The sequence below is a fragment of the Carassius gibelio genome, chromosome A15 (genome assembly GCF_023724105.1).
Source record: "Carassius gibelio isolate Cgi1373 ecotype wild population from Czech Republic chromosome A15, carGib1.2-hapl.c, whole genome shotgun sequence".
Classification (NCBI taxonomy): Eukaryota; Metazoa; Chordata; class Actinopteri; order Cypriniformes; family Cyprinidae; genus Carassius; species Carassius gibelio.
The window spans coordinates 20080489-20101235 of record NC_068385.1 but is presented as its reverse complement, the minus strand read 5'-3'; the positions used below and the strand labels follow the sequence as shown (position 1 = coordinate 20101235).

Genomic DNA, 20747 nt, shown 5'->3' with positions numbered 1-20747 from the left:
TTTGATGATATTCTAATTAAATGACCAGCACCTGTATATCCCTGAATTTGTAAATATTTACATTTGAATTAATGAGGCTTTTAATTTTGAAAATAAAAAACATTTTCTCACATTAATAGTAATATTGGAGTGTTTTGAGTTTATGAAAATAATGTCTCAATGCAAATTGAGTTGTGCCCAGCACATTTTTCAACCATTAGGTTTGGTGGGGAAATATGACCTGTAAAGGTTTTGCAAGATCCACCGTTGCATATGTTTTTCTTTTCACGGTGAACGTAATGCACCATAACTGATCAACTTTGACCCCTGAGCAACATGACTGTGGTCAATATATCTGGATCACACTAATGCTTTGATGAAAAACAAAAACAAAAAAACAATTCAATGCTTGCTTTATTGTTAATTCTAAGTTTTAAATTGTGGTGTGAAAGAATGAAAATGATTTAAATCTGTAGGGACTTCAGTGAGTCTCCTTTAGTTTGAAGTGAATGAGGGAACGAGTGTTCACTTCTTTACACACTAAGCTCTACTATGATTATGAACCGAAGGGACTGATAAAAGATCATCTATCACTCAAGCAAAGGGAACAGAAAACAAGGTAGGTTCTCCACAGTGGATTTAACATGCTGTCTTGGGGTTTTCACACAGTTCATGCACAGTCCCTTGAACATTATGTTTTATTTCAGCAGAGGGCGCTGCCTTCTGCCTTAAAATTATATGATTTAAATTCACTTTCTCAGGTCACAGGAAGTTGCCTATGTTAATATATATTAACTTTTATAGTTACAAGTTGTTATTTGCACACACACACATGCACAGAAGATAATAAAGAGAAAATAAAACTGATTGTTTGTTATATTTTTATTATGTATCAAATATTAATGCATTTAAGCCTGGTAAGTTGCTAAGGCTATATATATATATTATATACACAACTTATTTTAACAAAGAAAATTCATAAAGACAACCATATAATAATACTAATTTGATTTGTATTCAATGGCTAGTGGTTCAGAACTGAATGCGTCAACGTGCGCGTTCTCGTGTTTTGAACTAGTCGACGTGCGCGCGCTCCTACTGACGACTTACCTTGCAAACCGGAGCTTCTCTGCTGAAGTTAATCCAGAACATCAAACCTGTGTAAACTCGACCAAGTTCAGCCATTAAATTAAGAGCGGGTGCTTTGTTTCTCAAGTCTCTTCCTGGTTTCTGTAACTCCTCGGGAGGATTATTGATCCGTTCACAGTTTTGACCGTTTCTGCGGTTTGCGGGCGCTTCACGTCGTTTCAGTTGAGGTGAGTTTAATGACGTCCTGTAAAATGAATAAACGGAGTAGAAATTAAGCGCACTTTATTTAACTCTCACTCACATTAATATATCTCTCCAGAGTTTTTAACGCTTTAATGTTATCTTCGTCACTACTTTTCGCCTTGAACTCGTTCAGCTCTGTGTGACTGCACTAATACTCTGTAATATGCTCCTAAACTTTAAATGTCTATACAAGTCATCTCAGCTGTATATAATAATCCTGAAATGATGCTCGTATATACTGAATAATTTCAGTTCTGTATTAAGTGTGACGCGTTTATATGCGCGTGCTCGTTTTGCCTTTCTTCTACACGATGTTTTGGTCAACAAGAGTTTTCTTGTTTTAAAGAGGAAGCTTTAGAAGAGTCATTGTATGAGGAAGATGTGATCAGCAGCACACTGCTTTGCTTCTTAGTGTGTTTTACTCCAAGCGCAGTAAATGTTACTCAGACATGTTACTTGATTTGGTTTCTCTTTATAGATGTCAATGTCTTGAGTTTTCTATCTGTCTCTGATCCTCACACGTCACAAGTCATTGACTCATTTTCAAGGTGAGGACACCAATTAAACTGATCTCACACTATTTTATCCTAAATCTAGAATTGAAATGCTATTTCATACATGCAATAATATACTGACAGCTATTCATTTAAATATGATTAAGATGGACATGTTTTATTTGCTGAATTAAAGTCCATTTAGATATTATTCAGAGATAGAGAGAGAGAAAATGAGCAAACAGCTTTTTGTCTGCCTGTCAAATCATGTGGTGCAACTGAAACAACAAAAACAACAGCATAAAACTGAAATTATGTCATGGGAACTCAAACTTTAAATTATCAGATAATTTGAACCTTTTATGACACGGCAAGCTTAGTTCAAGTTATAAAATGACATTAAATAGTTTGGCTCCTTAAAAAAAAGGATATTAATGAATTAATAATTCATGATATTTGTAAATATGTTGCTTAAGTGATAATGATGAGATATGTTCACTTACATGTATTTAAGCTGTAAAATAAAAAATATGTATTAGCTACATCTTTTCACTTGATAGAAACACCACATTGCATTTGTAGAGTCATAAAACTAAAACTTTCCTCAGAGTTTTTCAAAACCAACATGAAGGCACGTGTGTTCTAAACTAGAATTTCAAACTTTAAACATTTAGAATTTTAACTTTTTTTAAAGTTTTAAAATGTTAAGTCATGATGATGATGTCATTATGTCTTGCTGCTGATGTCAGCTAGAACTCTTTCCCCGTGACCAATATTTCTCAAGGTGTTTTTAATTCATATGCTTTTGCTGCTTTACAAACGTTGGCATTTCCCTCAGAGAAGGTCAGTCTGGTCTGTTACAGTGTTATTTATTTGCAGGTTGGTTTCTCTGTCAGATGCTGAACTTAAACTCTAGTGCATATAAAAATCTAAACCCAGATTCAACAATCTAGTAAACTATATTAAACATCCTGTTTAAATGCAGAAGATTGTTACGGGCTCATCACAGTGAATGTGTGTAACGTACACCTTTAAAGCTGTGCAGATTATTCATATCCTTCATCAGAGCTAATGGCTCATTACCATCTCCCTCCGGCCTCTTCTGGAGCGTCCTCCAACGGTCTCGTGTGTGTGTGTGTGTGTGTGTGTGTGTGTGTTGTCTGGTCTCCGTGCAGCTCTTGGTGAAGGGTTTGGGTGTTTAATGTGTCCAGTCCGCTGGTCAGTGAGAGCGTTCTGCACGTGCTGCCATGTTTGCTGACGCAGAGTAATCTGAACTGGATGGGGTTTTCTTTTTCAATGTAAATGCTAGTTTGGGTTTCTTTTCTAAAAATGGAAGATTTTGTAGATATAGAGTCAATGACAGACTTTTAAAATCTAGAATATGTTGTATATTAGAGCAGGGATGACATCAATTATCGCTCTTTTAGTCCATTCTGTTTATTCACTAAACGTCATTTGTTGCGCATCTGTCATCCGGTAATCACAACCAACTTTGTGCTGTTGCTTTCGAAGCGTAGTCAGAGTTCTGTCAATTTTATTTCGAAATCAAATGCCATTTTATTAGTCATTACTCAACCAAAAATGAATTTTATATTAGTGAGGCACATTCTGATAAATATATGCATGTTCATTAAATTCTTGATTTCTCATATCTTGTATTTTTGATGACCGTTTGATCATCCATGACTGACCGTAGGCCATGACTGATCATGAAAACACAATCAAACTCTTTTCTTTTCATCAGACACCAGTCTGCTCCAGCACTTTCACTCTAGTGTTTGCCGTCAGCACTGAGGATGATTAGATTTAGGTTGCAAATGAATGAAACTGAAGGTCTCAACTCTTGATGTTGTTTTGAGACAGTATTGCTGAAGTGTGTATACTGTGTTATCGTGGTAATGAACTGCATTACAAAAACGGGTTGAAAAGAGTGGCGTCCTGTCCTCTTAAAACAAGCGTAATAATAACTTTCTTTTCCAAATAACTAAAGGAAGCACGAACATTTAAGTACGATTAGACAAAACACAATAAAAATGTAAGATAAAACAACTGTTACTGCAAATAATTAAGAATAGTAACTCATATCTAGATACCATATTTTCTGGACTGGCATTTTTTAGTCCAGATGAAAATGTAGGTGCAAGCAAATGTTTAGAATGAAATATTACATCTTTGAAACGTGTGCTATATATATTAATATTAATAATAATAATAATGCAGAAATCAAGAATGACTGTTTGAAATCATGCAAGTACTGTTTGACTTCCTTTCTTTCTTCTCGACAGAAATAGAGAATTGCGTAACACCACAACCAGTTTTTTTAACCAGTTGACGGAAAAGAAAGCTAATGTGCACTCTAAAAATAATAACACCAGTGTCGGCGTATTGTAGTCACATTTGTTTTGTGCTCTTTCACTTGGCACAGTTTGGTAGAACGTGACCTTTGTGACTCGAGACACTCGAATGCAATGTCTAGAGACTTCCATCTGATGCTTTTCTGAGGTCGAGCAAGATTAATGAAACTTTAGAAAGACAAACCATGCACATTAAGACTACAAATCTAAGAGGCTGCTTTAATGTGGACAGTAACTTTATTGTACCGTGTGAATGCTAATCGTACAGGTTTTTAATTTCAGTGCTATTTTTGCATGTGTGTTTTAGTCAAGCCTGTTTTGTACCAGCATCCCTTGCTGGAGTAATAAGTCTATGATGGTAGTATTTGGACGTCTGATGGTTTATCATCCTGACTGATTCATTCATCTTATCAGCTCACCCAAACACTGCCCGACCGTGAGAGGTGTAACCATGGTAGAGCTACTGGATCAGCCTGTGTGTGTGTGTGTGTTTGTGTGTGTGTGTGTGTGTGTGTGTGTGTGAGAGAGAGAGAGACAGAATGATACAGTGTCATCCTAGTTGGAGTATTGCACAGCTCCTGTGTTTAGACGGCACACAGCCTTTAAATAAATGATGGAAGTGCTACTTCTCCAGCTGAGAGCTTACTGGCCATCCTGACTCACGCTGGAACAACTTTTTCACCTCCAGGGGTATTGATTAGAGCAGAGCGGTCTTGTACGATTGATCGTGTTTGAAGACCTGATCTGTTTCTGTATCTCTGGCAGTAGGAGTGGAGCATGTGGGCCAGCTGCTGCGGCTGGCTCTGTCTGGATGACCCCACCGTGGACCACAGCAGGAGCAGCACACGTCACCAGGCCTTCACCAACTCGGGCTTCAGCAGTTACCCATCTCCCACCGCTCCAGAACACACCTGCAAGGCTTGTGGAGGCCGCTTCGACAGCATAGCCAGGAAGGTAATCACTTCTATACTAACGTTAGTGTAACCTTGTTATAGCAAGAGCTTGTGAATGTTTGGAGTAGTGATGTCAAAAGTACTGGTACTTCAGTAGTACATCAGTAGTTAAATTGATACTTTAGTACCGGTATACAGAGTACTGACAGGTGACTGCTTTCAGATGCCGAACAGTGCACATTAGTGTTTATAATCGCAGCGCTGCTTTGTTTACAGCGGTGACTAGGAGTGGGCGATATGACCAAAATCTTATATCTCGATAACGATATATATCTTGATATAGTTATTTAAAGTTTTTTTAAATTAAGATTTAATACCCTGGAAGTTTCATAAGTCTTGTCACCAATGTCAATATCAAACTAATACAAGAAAATAAATTATAATTAAATTTAAAATAAATGTATGCATTTAGCAGACGCTTTTATCCAAAGTGATTTGATGCATTCATGCTAACATCTTTTACCTAACGTGTTCCCTGGGAATCGACCCCACAACCTTTTGCGCTGATGAAGCAATGCTCTACCACTGAGCCACAGGAACACAAAATAATAATAATTAATCTATATATATATATATATATATATATATACACACACACACACACACACACACACACACACACAGTATATACATATGATCATTAGCATTATTATTATTTTTTTTTCTTGTTCTAGTTACAAAAGTGATTTAGTCAAGAGCAGTGAGAGATTTTCATGAATGTCAGACAAGACGTATATTGGACAGCTTCCTCTTTAAGACCGAATCTAAGTCCGGATCCAATATACTGTTACAGATGTGCTTTCTCTCGCAACCGTTTACATTGCCTTAAGACCTAAATGAATGTGTTTATGAGGATTCTTGCATTTGGACGCATGTAAGTGTTTATGCACTCGTTCAAAGCCAATAAAGTGGCTACACAAACCCTGTTAGCAGATGATTACTCCTCTCACACAGAGACAGAGACAGTGTGCGCATATAGCTCTGTTGGTTGTGTTTCAACGGCCTGAAATCAGTTGTTATAAACTGCAGTGCTTAAAAACACACGCAAAGATTACGTTTTCATAACCACACGCACAGCAAAGTGACGAAATGTATCATTTGCACAGGTGCTCAATTCAGTTCATGTGCACTCTCTGTGAGTTCACACCCAAAGCACCTACACAGAGCGAGTGCACCACTACAGAAAGATGTTGTGTTGCGTTTGCCATATACATTCAAACAGATGTCAAAATACCCGTCTTGATGAGTATTCACGTAAGCAGTTGAGAAACAAAACTTAAGTGTAACAGTTAGATCCGTGCATGAGGTCTTAGAAACAGCAACCTAAACAGTTATTTTAATAGATTGTGTATAGTGTTTACCTCCCTGAAAAAAAGTAATTAACCGTTCATTTTAGTTGTCTTGTTATTGTATTTGTTTGTGATGTTGATTGTCATTTATCTATTCTTACTTTATTACAAAAAAAAAGGATTGTCTTTCTGAAGCACGCTGACTATTTGATTAAGTATTTCAAATGGACCACATACACTCAATGTCTTTTGAAGGTTTCTTACTTTTTAGTCGGTTACAAAATGTCAGTTTAAACGCCGGTGATATTAGTCATACACACATCTTTATTTATATAGTGCTTTATACGATACAGATTGTGTCAAAGCAGCTTGAGTGTCAAACAGGAAAAACGAGTGAGGACAATAGAAAACAGTCCGTTTATCAGCTGAAGTCAGTTCATTGTTAAACCAGTGACGTCATCGTCCAGCTCAGTTCAGTTATCTTTCTATAATGTCTGTACAGTCGAGTCAACAATGTTCCCAGAAATGAAGGGTCCCCAACTAAGCAAGCCAAAAGCGACAATGGCCAGGAACCAAAACTCCCATCGGTGACAGAGATGGAGAAAGAGAATACCGTGTTGTGGTTTAATTCCACACTGCAGCACAGGTCAAACACAGAAAAACAAGTAAAGTGTCCACAGAGTGATAGGAATACTCTGTGGACTCATTACTTCAGTATTACTGCATCACTGAATCTGAAACCTTGAAGCTTTGCCAGGCAGAAAAGCCCTGTGAAAAACTGTGTACTAATCTTTTACCACATCCTTTACACTTTTCTGTCCAGCATTAAAGAAGATATTTACACTGTGTGTAGAATTGTATTTGTCCGAAAAGATTTAAACCATTTTTTAGTGTCTTATTTTAGGTTACTCAGAAGAAATGAAGTCATACAGGTGTAGAACAAGGTAAACGATGACATAATGTTCATTTTCAGATTATCTTCTATCCTGTTAGCACACATAAATCACACTGATAACATACTGAATGAACATCTATTAGTAATCAAATTTGAAGTTGAATCCAGTTGCAACACACAACAGGTCTAGATGTTCACATGTGAAGGTTCAGTTATTCAGGTCGAGTTTATTCCCGTTCTAACTGGCCGTGTTGCTGGAGATCATAAGGCTGTGCTCACTGTAGATTCCCCTGTGTTCAGTGTTATTAAAAACCACAACTGTCTTAACCTACTGAGAATTTGCTAGACACACATCTCCTACACCTTGTGAGCGGCTTACTAAGGCAGCATCTTAAAGCACTGTAGGGCCTTTCTGTCCTGAATACACTGTACAACAGAAGACGGCCAGAGAGAAACTCTAAAAGTCCAGTATGTTTTTGATATTTGGGAGCAAAGCATCTGCTAAATGTAAAATAATGCTGCGCTTTAAATTCTAGACAGTGCTGTCAAATATGGGAACAAATGGAGCCATCTTGATGCATTATCCTCACGTCGCTGAGAAACCATTATTAACATTGTCAAGCTGCCATACACCCATGATGCATTGTGTGAGCGTTCACATCCAGCGTGATACCTGTCTGCCTCGCGAGGAGAAGTACCCAGAATGCTCTTTGTAAACTGTGGCTCGAATGGCAGCATGACGCTGCATGTTGATGCCACAGCCATTGAACCGCTTCCTTACTGTAGTGCTGCGGTCACGTTCATGCCATTCCTGCACACACTCCTGACGCAAGAGTAGAGTCACATTGGGATCTGGTTTCCCAAGCAGGTGTTTTTTGACGTTATCAGGTTGGAAGTTTTTGATGTCTGAATGCACACTAGTGGGTAGGACATCTACAAAGCACATCCAGTATTGTTATCTGAATAGAGCTCAGTAGTGACCACACGGCTTTTCAGCAGAAGCTTATTCTTGCGTCAATACGTATTTCACAAAGTTTCCAAGCCTTAAACAAAATCAACTAGTTCCACAATTAACTAATACTACAGCAGTTGATTTGAAGAAAGTATTTGAAAATCGGCAAAATCAATTAGCTATTCATCCCATAACTCATTATAAGCTACTACATTACATGAATCACAACATTACAAACTTTGGTTTAAAGAAGTATGTCAAAAGTGGACAAGAAGATGAAGGTTCAGCACTGTAGTTAATGGATTAAATGAGGGAACAAACTACTGTCCCATGAAGCATCGCAAATGACAAAATAAAAACAAAGGAGAACTATAAAACTATTGATTTAAATGTTAATTATGTATTTTAAATGTGTTCCAAATTATACACAGACATTTAATTATTGTGATATACTCCATTGTTGGAGATCTCTTTGTGGAATCATGGGTAATGTAGTTTTTTCTTATGGCTTCTGAAATAATGAAATAATGTAGCTTCAGCAAAATAATTGATCAACAACCTTGGAACTCACAGTAGGTTTGTCTTTAATGGTGTGTTCTGTAGGTTATCATTAAAAAAATCTGTTCCCCTATTGTTGAGAAAATCAATGGCATATTTTTACTTCTTTTTGCATTCAGGAGGATTGTGGGTGGTGTAGTGCTTCACCAGTAATTTGCTGATTAAAACCGTTTTCTATTAATGAAGCCGGAATGTTCCAATGATGGATTGCTTCCACAGGATTAGAGCTCAGAAAACATTTCACCTACAGTACGTAAAGGCTGTTACGCACCAAACCAACATGAAACAACTGGTGGCAAAAACCACAAAAAGACCAGTGTTGGCTGACCCTAGTCATGGCCTGAAACAGTAAGCGATTTCTGAGAAAAGCTGCTGAAAGTAAATTGGAAGCACCAAAACAAAGTTGTAGCCAATCACCAGTAAGAGGCGTGTCCATGAGGGGGCGGAGTTATCAAGATAGAGGTGTTTTTATTATTTAGTAGGAGTGTGTTTGTTTTGGTCATCAACAGCGTTTCTCAGAAATCACTTTCTGCACCTTTAAAGTTAAATATTGAATGAGAGAGAATGATTTCGAGGAGCATTAGTTTTTCAGGATTTGGTGCAGTAAATAGTAGTGAGATCGGGACTTGAGCCAGCAGCTGTTGCGTATCCTGAACATGTGCACAGTCCATTGCGCAACAGCTCTGACTGAATGGCATTGTGACCTCCAGAACACTTGAGTCACATGTTTATATTTCCTGAAGAAGCTTCCCAGACTCCTTTGGTACAGTATCCAGTACAACTCTGTGTTTGTCGTATATAATGATGTAAACAGAGGATGATGTAGATGAGTGTAGCTTCTGACCCAGCTGTCTTGGTCCGTTGTAAAATGCAGTGTTCTTGATAGCGTTACACACTCCTTACGGAGGATTAGACATTGTGCTCCAGTCTTAACCTGCTGTAAAACTCACCCTCCCATTGTTCATTGCAGCACATGTGCATGGACTGCAAGAAAAGCTTCTGCAGCCGCTGCTCCACGCAGCAGGACCTCCAGCCATGGCTGTGCCCCACGTGCCAGCGCTTCCGGGGGATCCTGTTCGAGCGCGCCGAGCTGATGAAGCTCAAGGTGAAGGATCTGAGGGACTACCTCCACCTGCACGGGATCCCCACGCAGATGTGCCGCGAGAAAGAGGAGCTGGTGGAGCTGGTCCTCAGCCAGCAGACGCCTTCATCTGACACACACATTCCTCCACCCCCAGTGAGCACACAGGGTCCCCCTGACACCCCCGTCATAACCGTGAGCCCGCTGGCGGACAACAGCACCACAGAACTGGGACCTCGGACTCGAGCAGCGGAAGATGCACAGGTAAACACTCGATCAGTGTCAGACTAACTGTCCCACATCACTTACTACTTGGTCAGTAGTTTGGAATAATTAAATGTTGTTTTTTATTTGATCTATTTGATTAAGGAATACAGTAAAAGCTAAGGGTGTAAAGATGACGATACTATGCATCGATGTCACACGTAAAATATCGATGTCTGCAATGTAAATAGGAACCTTATTTGGCACGGTCCAGATTTTCACATAATGTCCGTCTATGCATTACCGCCAACGCATGCATTCTCTCTCAAACTCATGTTTCATGTATAAGGACTGCCTGAAGGCACAAGGTGAGCATAAAAGATGCTCGGGATTGTTTGAGGAACCGTGTGAAGTCTTTAGCGCACACATCTGAAGCGCGCGCGCACACAGACAGCCACACCGTGCAAATACTACATTGAGCTCTCTTCCAATACAGACAAAAACAGAATAAATACAGACAAAATTACATCAAAATCGCACGTTTTGCCGAATATCCTAGTGAACACAGTCGGTTAGGCGCTATGTGTCGGTTATGTGTCTTAACATAAACGGTTCAGAAAGAAAAGGCATGGGTGTCAGTATATTAAATCCATGCTTTGTATCGCTGGTAATGAGAATCGATATCGTATCGTATCGTGCCGGTAAAAGCAGTAACATTGTGAGAGATTATTACAATTTAAAATAACCATTTTCTATGTGAATGGATTGTAGTAATTTATTCCTGAATTTCCAGCATCATTAGTTTCACTGAATGTGTTGATTTGATCAAGAAACACTTCTTATTATTACCAATGTTGAAAACATTATTTTTTTTGGAAACCGTTTGTCTATTTTTGAAACCCTTTTAACTCTTCTTGGTTTGGTTCACACAGCTTTAAAATGATTCATCTCGAGTCACTTTTGACACAGACTGTCTCTTAAGAACACTACAGAGTGAGTTAGACCGAGACCGCAGCGGTGTTAAACTGTTGACTGTGACCTTTGACCCTTAGAGCTTGGCTGAGGTGACAGCTGAAGGCGAGACGGCCGCTGAGCTGCAGGAGGAGCAGGAGTCGCAGGTACCTCCTCTTCTTCTTGCTGCTGCGCTGTCTGGGAGTCTCTGTCTCTCATCTGCAGTGAAAGATTTGTCCTCTTGGTGATTCATGAGTCAGTTTAGCTGCTCTGAGCGTGGGAAGAAGCCTGGCTGCAGGCTGGGATGAATTACCGCTGCTTCGAGTCTACTCTTTCACACTCGTTCATCAATAAACCATTCTGTCAACTAGAGAAAGATCTGGATTAATCCATTCTCAGAGACTGAAGCAAACGAGACATTCGTTTGAAAGCTGTGGCTCAAATGAACGATTCGCTCCTCGGTCATTTCAGTCTGATCTTGAGAGAATGTCTCAAGTCTCAACTCAGCACTGATGGAGCTAGCAGTGCTAGTGTGGAAAGCCACAATAAATGGAAGTAGCAACAGATCTTGTGACGCGCATTACAAAAAAGAAAAAAGAAAGAGTGCTGTGGTTGGGGTTAAACCTGTTTTAAATCACTAAAGTGAAAAGAATGACGATAATGATGGGTCTCTGATGTTTGCGTGCTGTCTGTCTCTGTGTCAGTCCTCAGACTCGGAGGAAGTGCTGGCTCCGGGGCGACGGGCGTCTCTCTCTGACCTCCGATCAGTGGAGGACATCGAGGATCTGAGCGTCCGGCAGCTGAAGGAGATCCTGGCCAGGAACTTCGTGGACTATAAGGGCTGCTGTGAGAAATGGGAGCTGATGGAGAGAGTGACGCGTCTGTACCACGACCAGAAGGAGCTGCAGAACATGGGTAAAGAGTCTGGTGTGACCTGTAGGCTTGACATGTTTTTGGGGAGTGATGTGGTTCAGTTCGTGCCCTGGGCAGACATGACCACAGCGTCTGAAGTAAAGCAGAAAGCTGTAGTATTACTGTTGATGACATTAACATGGACTGTGTTTTGTTTTTACAGTGTCTAACGCCACAGAAGGCACAGGTGGGTTGCTTTCTTATGACCTCAAAGAGAAGTTAATAGTTTTCATTAATATTCAGTGCCTCATGGCGTACTGACACGAAATTCAATAGATTAGCAACGGTCGCATTGTCCCGTCCAGTGTAGACAGACATTAACTGTCTACGAAGTTATTGAGCTTTAATGATAAAATCATCAGAGCATTGCTGATGACACGTTTCTGTGTGTGTGTGTGTGACTGCGTGTGCGTGCGTGCATGCCTGTGTTTGTGTGTGTGTGTGCGTGCGTGTGTGCGTTTGTGTGTGTGTGTGCGTGCGTGTGTGTTTGTGCATGCCTGAGTGTGTGTGTGTGTGTTGTGTGTGTGAGAGAGAGAGAGCTGGGGGAAGAGAGTACGAGTTTTTAATAATAATACACTGTTATTTTGTGACAAATTTAAATAATTAGTTTTTACCTTGTTTATTATATTAATTAGCTTGCTCAGTGTATTTGTGTGTTTGGTTCTTCTGCACTCAAAGGCTTGGCGAAGTAAAAATGTAATGCGGTCGAGACCTGTCTGGAACTACTTCAGCTGTGCGTCTCCTTGAAAATAATCGCACGCCTTAGAACATTCGTCAGCCAATCAGAGTCAAGAATTCGTCAGCCAATCAGAGTCAAGCATTCGTCAGCCAATCAGAGTCAAGCATTCGTCAGTCAATCAGATTCAAGCATTCGTCAGCCAATCAGATTCAAGCATTTGTCAGCCAATCAGATTCAAGCATTCGTCAGCCCCATTGTGTGTGTGTGTGTCTGTGTGTGTAGGTGTAGGTGTGTGTAATGTAGTCATTTATTTTGTATGCACTGCATTTTTGCATGTTGGTTGTGCCACATGATTTTAACGACGATCCCTAACCCTGAATGAATTATTATTTTTATTATTTTAAAGACATAATAAAAGACTATGCCAAACTAGGTTTTTTTTGTTTTTGTTTTTTGAAAAGAGGGCATTTTGACTTAACTCACTCGCAAAAATATCACAATTACATAATAACAAAACTAAAGAGGTTTTCAAGTAAACGTATAAATTGTGTTTGTAATGTCCTGACAAACATGCTGCTGACTGTGATTGGTGTGTGGTGTTGTGTGCAGACGCTGGCGCTGGGACGGCCGTGGACGAGAGTCTGTGTAAGATCTGTATGGACTCGCCCATCGACTGTGTTCTTCTGGAGTGTGGTCACATGGTCACGTGCACAAAGTGCGGCAAGCGCATGAGCGAGTGTCCCATCTGCAGACAGTACGTGGTGCGAGCAGTGCACGTGTTCAGATCCTGAGCATCCCACAATCCTTCCCTGAGCAATAGATACTGTAGAAAACCGTCAGGTGGCCTTTAATTCATGCACGGTTATCCTGTGGCACTTTACACAATAGCAAATAAGATCTCTCGAGCGATAACTGTACTGGCTTCAGTTTAATTCTCTTCAAGTGACTTTTAAAGTGTGCCTTCTGGAAGCTTCTCATTCCAGCCCTGTCCGACTTATCCTGATCAATCTCTCCAGATCTCAGGCCCAATCCAAGTCATGACTGTCAAGAATATGTTTTCATGCAGACAAACCTTGATCCAACCTTTGTTTTTGGTGTGAAAAGTAAGTAGAGCAGCAGTGTGAAGGGGGTGTTTCAGTTTCCTGCAGGAGTTGCATTAGCAGCACTTTAGCCTCATCAGCGGAGGAGATATGAGGTGAACATACCTCCACCCTCTTCTTCACTTCACCAGCGCCTCTCTGGACCAGTAAAGGCCTGGTGATAAACACCAGCGCCTCTCTTCCTTCAAGCGTTTCAACTTCACCAGCATTGACTAGTGCTGTTCTTAGGAGTCTTTAACATCAGTACCTCACAGGAATATTTCACTCTCATGTCACACCAATCTCATGCTTCCTGATTTACTCACTGTTAAGAAACACACACACACACAGAATATACTTCATAAACTTCATTCAGGCACGTGTTGATAACGGAAATGCCTTGTACGTGAGGCTTGACACATGTGAGGCATGTTTTGCGACTAATCATGTAGGAAATGAATATATCTGACTGCAAATGAGATTTTAAATATGAGGTGGAATGATTTCTGAAGACTTGGGATTCAGCAGCGTACAGGTCCTGTGGACTTTTATAAGAATTATCATTATTATTTGTTCTTTTGTGGAGCTTTGTAGTTTAAATCACCATCTGCTTTAATTCTATAGAAGCGGGAAACTTGAACATTCTCATATCTCCTTTTAAAAATACAGGCTTGGAATGACATTAGGGTGAATCATTTTTATTTTTTTATTTTATACACACAGTATAAAATCAGGTTACTTATGTTTTATTTTCTAAGGAAATATCTGCAATTACTTTGTTTTCCCATGGATGCCTGGCATCTCTCCGGTCGCCATGTTGAGAGAAATCCTCTTGATTGTGCCATCACAAAGAAGCACAAAGTCATTTTACAGACTTTTAAATTAAATGTTCAAAACTGATCTAAAAACCCATCTTTATTTGACCCTCTAACTTTAACACTCACTATTCTAACTCTATTCTTTAAAAAAAAAAACTTTTTCTGTTCTGTTTTCTTTTTATTTATTTATTATTTAAAAGCCCTTGTTACGTGTACTGTGTTAAGCTAACTGAGACTTGTTATAGCACTTCTATATCATTGCTCTTTGTGTTAGTTTTGATTGCTTCTGTGGTACTCATTTGTAAGTCACTTTGCATAAAAGCGTCTGCTAAATGACTAAATAAATATACAGGTGCTGGTCATATAATTAGAATATCATCAAAAAGTTGATTTATTTCAGTTAATTCCATTCAAAAAGTGAAACTTGTTTATTATATTTATTCATTACAAACAGACTGATATATTTCAGATGTTTATTTCTTTTAATTTTGATGTTTATAACTGACAACTAAGGAAAATCCCAAATTCAGTTCTCAGAAAATTTGAATATTGTGAAAAGGTTCAATATTGAAGACACCTGGTGTCACACTCTAATCAGTTAATTAACTCAAAACACCTGCAGAGCCTTTAAATGGTCTCTCAGTGTAGTTCTGTAGGCTACACAATCATGGGGAAGACTGCTGACTTGACAGTTGTCCAAAATATGACCATTGACACCAGCACAAGGAGGACAAGACACAAAAGGTCATTGCAAAAGAGGTTGGCTGTTCACAGAGCTCTGTGTCCAACACATTAATAGAGAGGAGAATAAATCAACTGTTTGATGATATCCTAGTTATATGAGCAGCTCCTGTAAATGTAAATCTGGAGTGAGAGCAGAAGCGCTGTGTGAACACGATGCTGCTGTAGATCTAGACTGAATGAGAACATGATGCATTCACTTGACCTGAAGCATTCATTATTTCTTTAAATGCATAAAAACAGTGGGATTCAATTTTAGAACATGCAAAACATGTAATGATTATCTTTAATAACACAAATATCCTTCATGCATTTAATCGCATTTCATCATGTGTGTGTACAGTAAGTCGGTTACTGAAGCGAGTAATCCAATATCGTAATGCATTACTTTTAAAAGTAACTTTCCCCAACACTGTATGTATGTTTGTTCGTTTTCCAAGGCTTGACAACTTGCCAACTTTTTCTTCCTCGGGGTTGCCTTAAGAGTTTTCCAGGAATCGCCATCACCAAAGAGAAAAGTAATATGAATGTAGTAATAATAATAAATAAAGTGTGGCTCTTCAAAAAACAAATGCATTTAAATCTCAACAGCAAGAGGAGCTAATAAAAAACAAACATTGCTGAAATGAAAGACTTTGGATGACTTTAAACATGATTTAGTGTCACTGTGAAATAGATTTGCTTTGATAGTCGTTCAAGGAATCATCAATGCTGTCAGTGCTGTTAATGTTTGATATGTGAAGATGAAGAGGGAACAGTCTGAACCAGCCTCAGTGTCTTATTTAGAACTGAAAATATATTTTACATCCATTGAATTGCTGTTGTTTGTTGTAAAATATATATATTTTTTGTATTAAAATATATTTCCAACATGTTTGTCTGGTTGTTTTGTTTGTGGAAGCGGTTTGCGCGCGCCCGCGGCTCGTTCGTGTTTCTGTGACATCAGATCTCCAGAGGACAGGACTCTCGCGAGACTGGTGTTGTTATTGCGTTATAAAGCAAGTAAACTGTTCGACACAGGCCCTTCAACCTTGAAACACTAGTCCTGCTAGCAATGTGGCATTTTTGTTCATTTTCAAACAAAATACATTTTGTGTGGAGAAAAAAACAAAGTGAATTGTGAATTATTAGATTAGCTTTAGTCTAAAGCACAGATTTTTATTCCGTTAGAAAAGTTTTATTATTGCAAAATTATTGCATTCAAGTTAAATCTATTAAATAATCTGAAGACATTTTAACTGCTTAGATCCGATCCTAACATTGTTTTTGTTTTATTTTAATCCTAACTATTTATTAATATAAAGCAGAAGTCCGATTCTGAATGAAAGAGATCTTCTGAACATCAAGGCTCACAGTGACCTCGTGTGGATAAAGAATGAACTACAACCAACTGTGACCGTGCACGTGATCTTATTTGATTATTATTATCATTATCCACAAGTGATGTGGTGCCATTGCCATATCAGATCTCTGCCTCAGTAGTTCAGATCAGCAAAATAAGACTTTTAAGAGCTTTGTCAAATCTAATATTTCATATTTCTGAAATTTAGTGCTATGCAAAAGTCTTAAACGCATTAGGATTTTTTCTTCTTTCCTTGAACAAGGAGTCCTGCGAAGTCAGTCTGGATTCAGAATCAACTGAGATCCATAAGAGAGCTGAACTGCATCTCCAAGATACACCACATCTTGCAGCAGATTGAGCTACAGCACTGTGCAAACCTATAAACACTTTATACTAAAGGTAAATGCATTACTGCAGTCAGGGGCGTCGCACCCGTGGGGGATGTGGGTGTTTTAACACCCACACTTTTCCCGGTGAGAGGGTTCAACACCCGCACGTTTTCTGCAGTTTTTCCGCAGTTTTGCACAAACGCCTTACTACAGTCGTTCCTCCGTTTCTCTGGACGCTCGGTGTCTGCGCTCGCTGCGGCTGCCTCCTCCCCCTCCCTCTCTGACACTTTCTTTGAGTGTGACCGGCTGATAATTGGCTGCTCTGCCTTAAGTCCCGCCTCTCGGGGTGTTATTGGTCATCTCGTGCTCAGGAGGCGGGAAATTATGGTTATGGTTATTTACATCTCCCTTTTCCAGGTATTTTGAATGAGTGTTTATGCTTTCGAGGTTTTTAAATAAGCTTGAAATGTGTTTGGGAAGATGTTCTGTTATTGTTTTGTTGACATGTCGAGTGTTTTCGGTATTATATTTTGTTTTTTAGACTAATGCTAATTGCTATTATTGGTATACTGTTATTATAGCTGTTTGCATACCTGTTGAAAAACTATGAAAGAAAAGTGCTAATTATTGTAATGTTTAAAAACAGTAAATTGTTACATTAATTATACCACCAGAGAAAACGCTTTATGTGGGCGTTTTTTTTCCCCTTTCTGGTTTTTTTTTTTTTTTTTTTTTTTTTTTTAAATGTAGGATTATTTTTTTCCCAGCCAAACGCTGCAAGCCGGAAATTCCGGCAAAGTGCCGGAGAACTTTAAGCCCTGCATTTTGTACCCCTCTGTCACTGTATTCATCTTTTTTTTTTATTTTTTATAAACAAACCACATCCATCCCCCACACTTTTGAAAAGCTTGCTACGCCCCTGACTGCAGTGCATCTGAAGGGACATACAGATGTATTAATTGCAGACTGTTCTGACTCATAAGATGAGGAACTGGGACACTGGTGCTGTTGTTGATGTTTTTATGCCTCTGTATTTTCTCACATGGCGGTATGCTGCACTTGATTAGTCTATAATGTAGTACACAAGCCCTATTTTCTGTCCTGTTGTACAGATGTCTCTCACTTCCTCTCTTTATCACTGCTCTGCTGCAGAATGCTAACAGTAGCATGAACTGTCAAGCTGTTGTTTGTTTAATGTAGGTTCAGAGGTCACTTATCTTGCATTTCAACATTTTCAAAAAGGATGACATGAAAACCATCAAATCCACATTTAATCTATGACGGGTGGTGTTTAGGGCCCTTTAGACCCCTTTTACAATACGTTTTTGTGATTTTGTGACGCTTCTGGAAATTGCAAGGCTGTGTTCAGAATTTCTCCTATTGTGTCCTAAAGAATAGAAAGTCATGGGGATTTGGGATGAAGTGAGGGTGTGTAGATGATGACAAAACAGCCATTTTTAAGAGAACTATTCTTTTAACTCACTGCTGATGTGCTTTATTCTCTAACTTGCTGGGCAAGAGGATCAAGTCAAGTCTAGTCAGAGGTCAGGATTTGTCACCAGGCTCAAAAATCAAGCAGATATCCCACGAAGAGCATGTGATATAAGGAACGTGTAACGTGTCATCTGACATGTTATCACATCCAGTTCTACATATGTTTAAATGTTTAACAGAATGACATCATATCAAAGTTATCTACGGATAAAGGTGCTTCATCGTCACATACAGATCATGTTATATGTCACCGCAAGACTCAGTTTCAATAACAGAACAGTAATTCACTACAACATTGAGTCACATAACTAAAAGAGTATATAGAAAAGAATCACCAGCTTTCTTTTATTAATCACATTTAGTTGCTTTGCAGCCTGAAATGAATGGAGCTGCTGATGTCCCTGTTCTGGGGTCAATGGGAAGAAGGTATATATATATATATATATTTTACATGTAGGTGTTATATCTCTCACTTGGATGTTATACGTTGCATTGAGAAAATACAGCTGGAAGTATGATATATATACAATATAAAAGTGATTTACACATACCCGTCATATTCAGTTTCAACCATCCACTAAAGAGATTGTCCATTAAAACAGGAATATCCATACATTGTGTCCTTTTATATTTGCCAAATGCTGATTTTCTCCACTGAGAACATACTTGACCCTGATCATTTCCTCTTGCTGCTCTATTAAGATTATTATTTTTAATAGTGTGGCTGATGTAATGTTTTGCAGCAACTGTTTCTTCTTTGGTTTCAGGTCAAAAAGATCAAAGACGGCATGTTTCAACCACAACTTCTTTATTTACATCTGATGTAAGCGTTGTTCTGGGAAACTGGTCTGCAGCTTGTGCTGTGAATGCAACGAAGTCGAAATATAGCAGGATACATGTGTGTGTGTGTGTGTGTGTGTGTGTGTGTATAATGTGTATAAACATGAGTGACGGCGCTAAAGAAGACTTTTAGAAACAGTGACAGTCATAGACTGACCAGTCACATGAAAACCGTGTCAGATGGCTTCTGTAAGTTCAAGAGGTGCTAGATGTCAGCCCGCTCCGAATCGAGGGTGTACGCCCTGTAAGATCAGGGTTTGTCTTCACAGGAAATCCTCTCCAGCCCCGTGTGAGAGGATGTGCTGCTGTGAGCTCGTCCCATGAGGCTTTGCCTTCTCATTCATTCGCTGTTCTTCAAGTGCCACGCTTTCAGACACGAGTGAACCTCACAGATGGCCCCCTGCTAATTCAGATAAAAGTGTTAAATGAAAAATCAGTGATCTTCCGAAAGTTTTATCTCAAGTTTCCTGCGAGATGTGGACTGTGCATCGACAGTGCTGACAGTGTTTGTTTTTCAGTGTCATGGCATGCATGTGTGGTGCTGTTTAACAGCTTGTGCAGATGTGCAGAGAGCAGGTGTGGCCGGGTCCTGACTCTTTCTTATCCAATTCAATCTGCAGTTGTGTAGTTCTTGCACATTCAAATGAGCAACTGACACTTTGACTTTAAGTTGGGATTTTTTTGTATATTTCTATGTAAATTGTTTTCTATCTATCTATCTATCTATCTATCTATCTATCTATCTATCTAGAGAGAAACTTACAAACAATGCAATAGTGTATTCTGTATATCTCAGACTGTTTCAGCAAGCCCTGGTCACATTTAAACTCATATAATTCATATAAGTGTGACCTATAAAGTCATAAAGGTTTATGATTCGTGTTATTTGATCCAGGGACATGGCTGATAAGCAACTAAACTTTTTTAAGGCCACATTTTAGGGATGTAAAGCTGTTGTCACATCGTCTTCCTTCCAGTCACTGTGTTATGTGTAATTATGCGCAGTGTGGTAATGAGCTTTCGATGTCTTCGATAGAAACAAAAACTTTCCACAGGAAATCGCCCTTGGCTTGTTTCAATAATAACTGAGTAACTTTTAAACAGCTGTCGCGGTCCACTCTTCAGCTAAACCGGGGAATGTCCTCGAGGAGCTTTATAAGTGCGTCTTTAGCGTTTTTCACCAAACGCATATTTAAAATTTAAATGTCACATTAATATACGTCATCAACACATGATTCCTTCCAGATGGCGAACCGAAGTCGCACCACGCCACAAAAACAGCACAGCAACTCCCATTGTGTTCTTTTGTCTGCGTGCACTAATTAAAGTCAGTGTAAAGCCTTGAACTTACTTTATATTCCTCTCGTTAACCAGCACAGCAAGCATCGTTTATGCACGCCTACTTTACATTTCCCTCAGGACAGCCAATCACCTTTCCGCCCGGCGTCTGACGTCACTGGCAGGTGTGACC

General features: G+C 39.2%; 1 protein-coding gene across 5 annotated transcripts; it reads left to right on the top strand.

The window, feature by feature from the left end:
* The first annotated feature begins 1033 nt into the window (after nucleotides 1-1033).
* Nucleotides 1034-16141, top strand: LOC128028716 (E3 ubiquitin-protein ligase rififylin). 5 transcript variants are annotated; one of them, XM_052616036.1, is made up of 8 exons: nucleotides 1034-1295; nucleotides 1790-1859; nucleotides 4925-5113; nucleotides 9777-10151; nucleotides 11144-11209; nucleotides 11747-11957; nucleotides 12118-12141; nucleotides 13243-16141. In XM_052616036.1, the coding sequence occupies exons 3-8, from the start codon at nucleotides 4937-4939 to the stop codon at nucleotides 13422-13424; spliced, it is 1035 nt and encodes a 344-aa protein (XP_052471996.1). In that variant the 5' UTR covers nucleotides 1034-1295; nucleotides 1790-1859; nucleotides 4925-4936; the 3' UTR covers nucleotides 13425-16141. The 5 variants fall into 5 exon arrangements, with proteins under 5 accessions (XP_052471996.1, XP_052471994.1, XP_052471995.1 ...); XM_052616034.1 differs by having other exon boundaries at nucleotides 1035-1295; nucleotides 4928-5113; XM_052616035.1 differs by lacking the exon at nucleotides 1790-1859 and having other exon boundaries at nucleotides 1035-1295.
* Nucleotides 16142-20747: the final 4606 nt, after the last annotated feature.

Coding starts and splice junctions, on each gene's coding strand:
- LOC128028716 (XM_052616036.1), top strand. CDS start 4,937: ATGTGGGCCAGCTGCTGCGGCTGGCTCTGTCTGGATGACCCCACCGTG. Junction 11,210..11,746: donor AGGAGGAGCAGGAGTCGCAG/GTACCTCCTCTT, acceptor TCTCTGTGTCAG/TCCTCAGACTCGGAGGAAGT. Junction 12,142..13,242: donor TAACGCCACAGAAGGCACAG/GTGGGTTGCTTT, acceptor TGTTGTGTGCAG/ACGCTGGCGCTGGGACGGCC.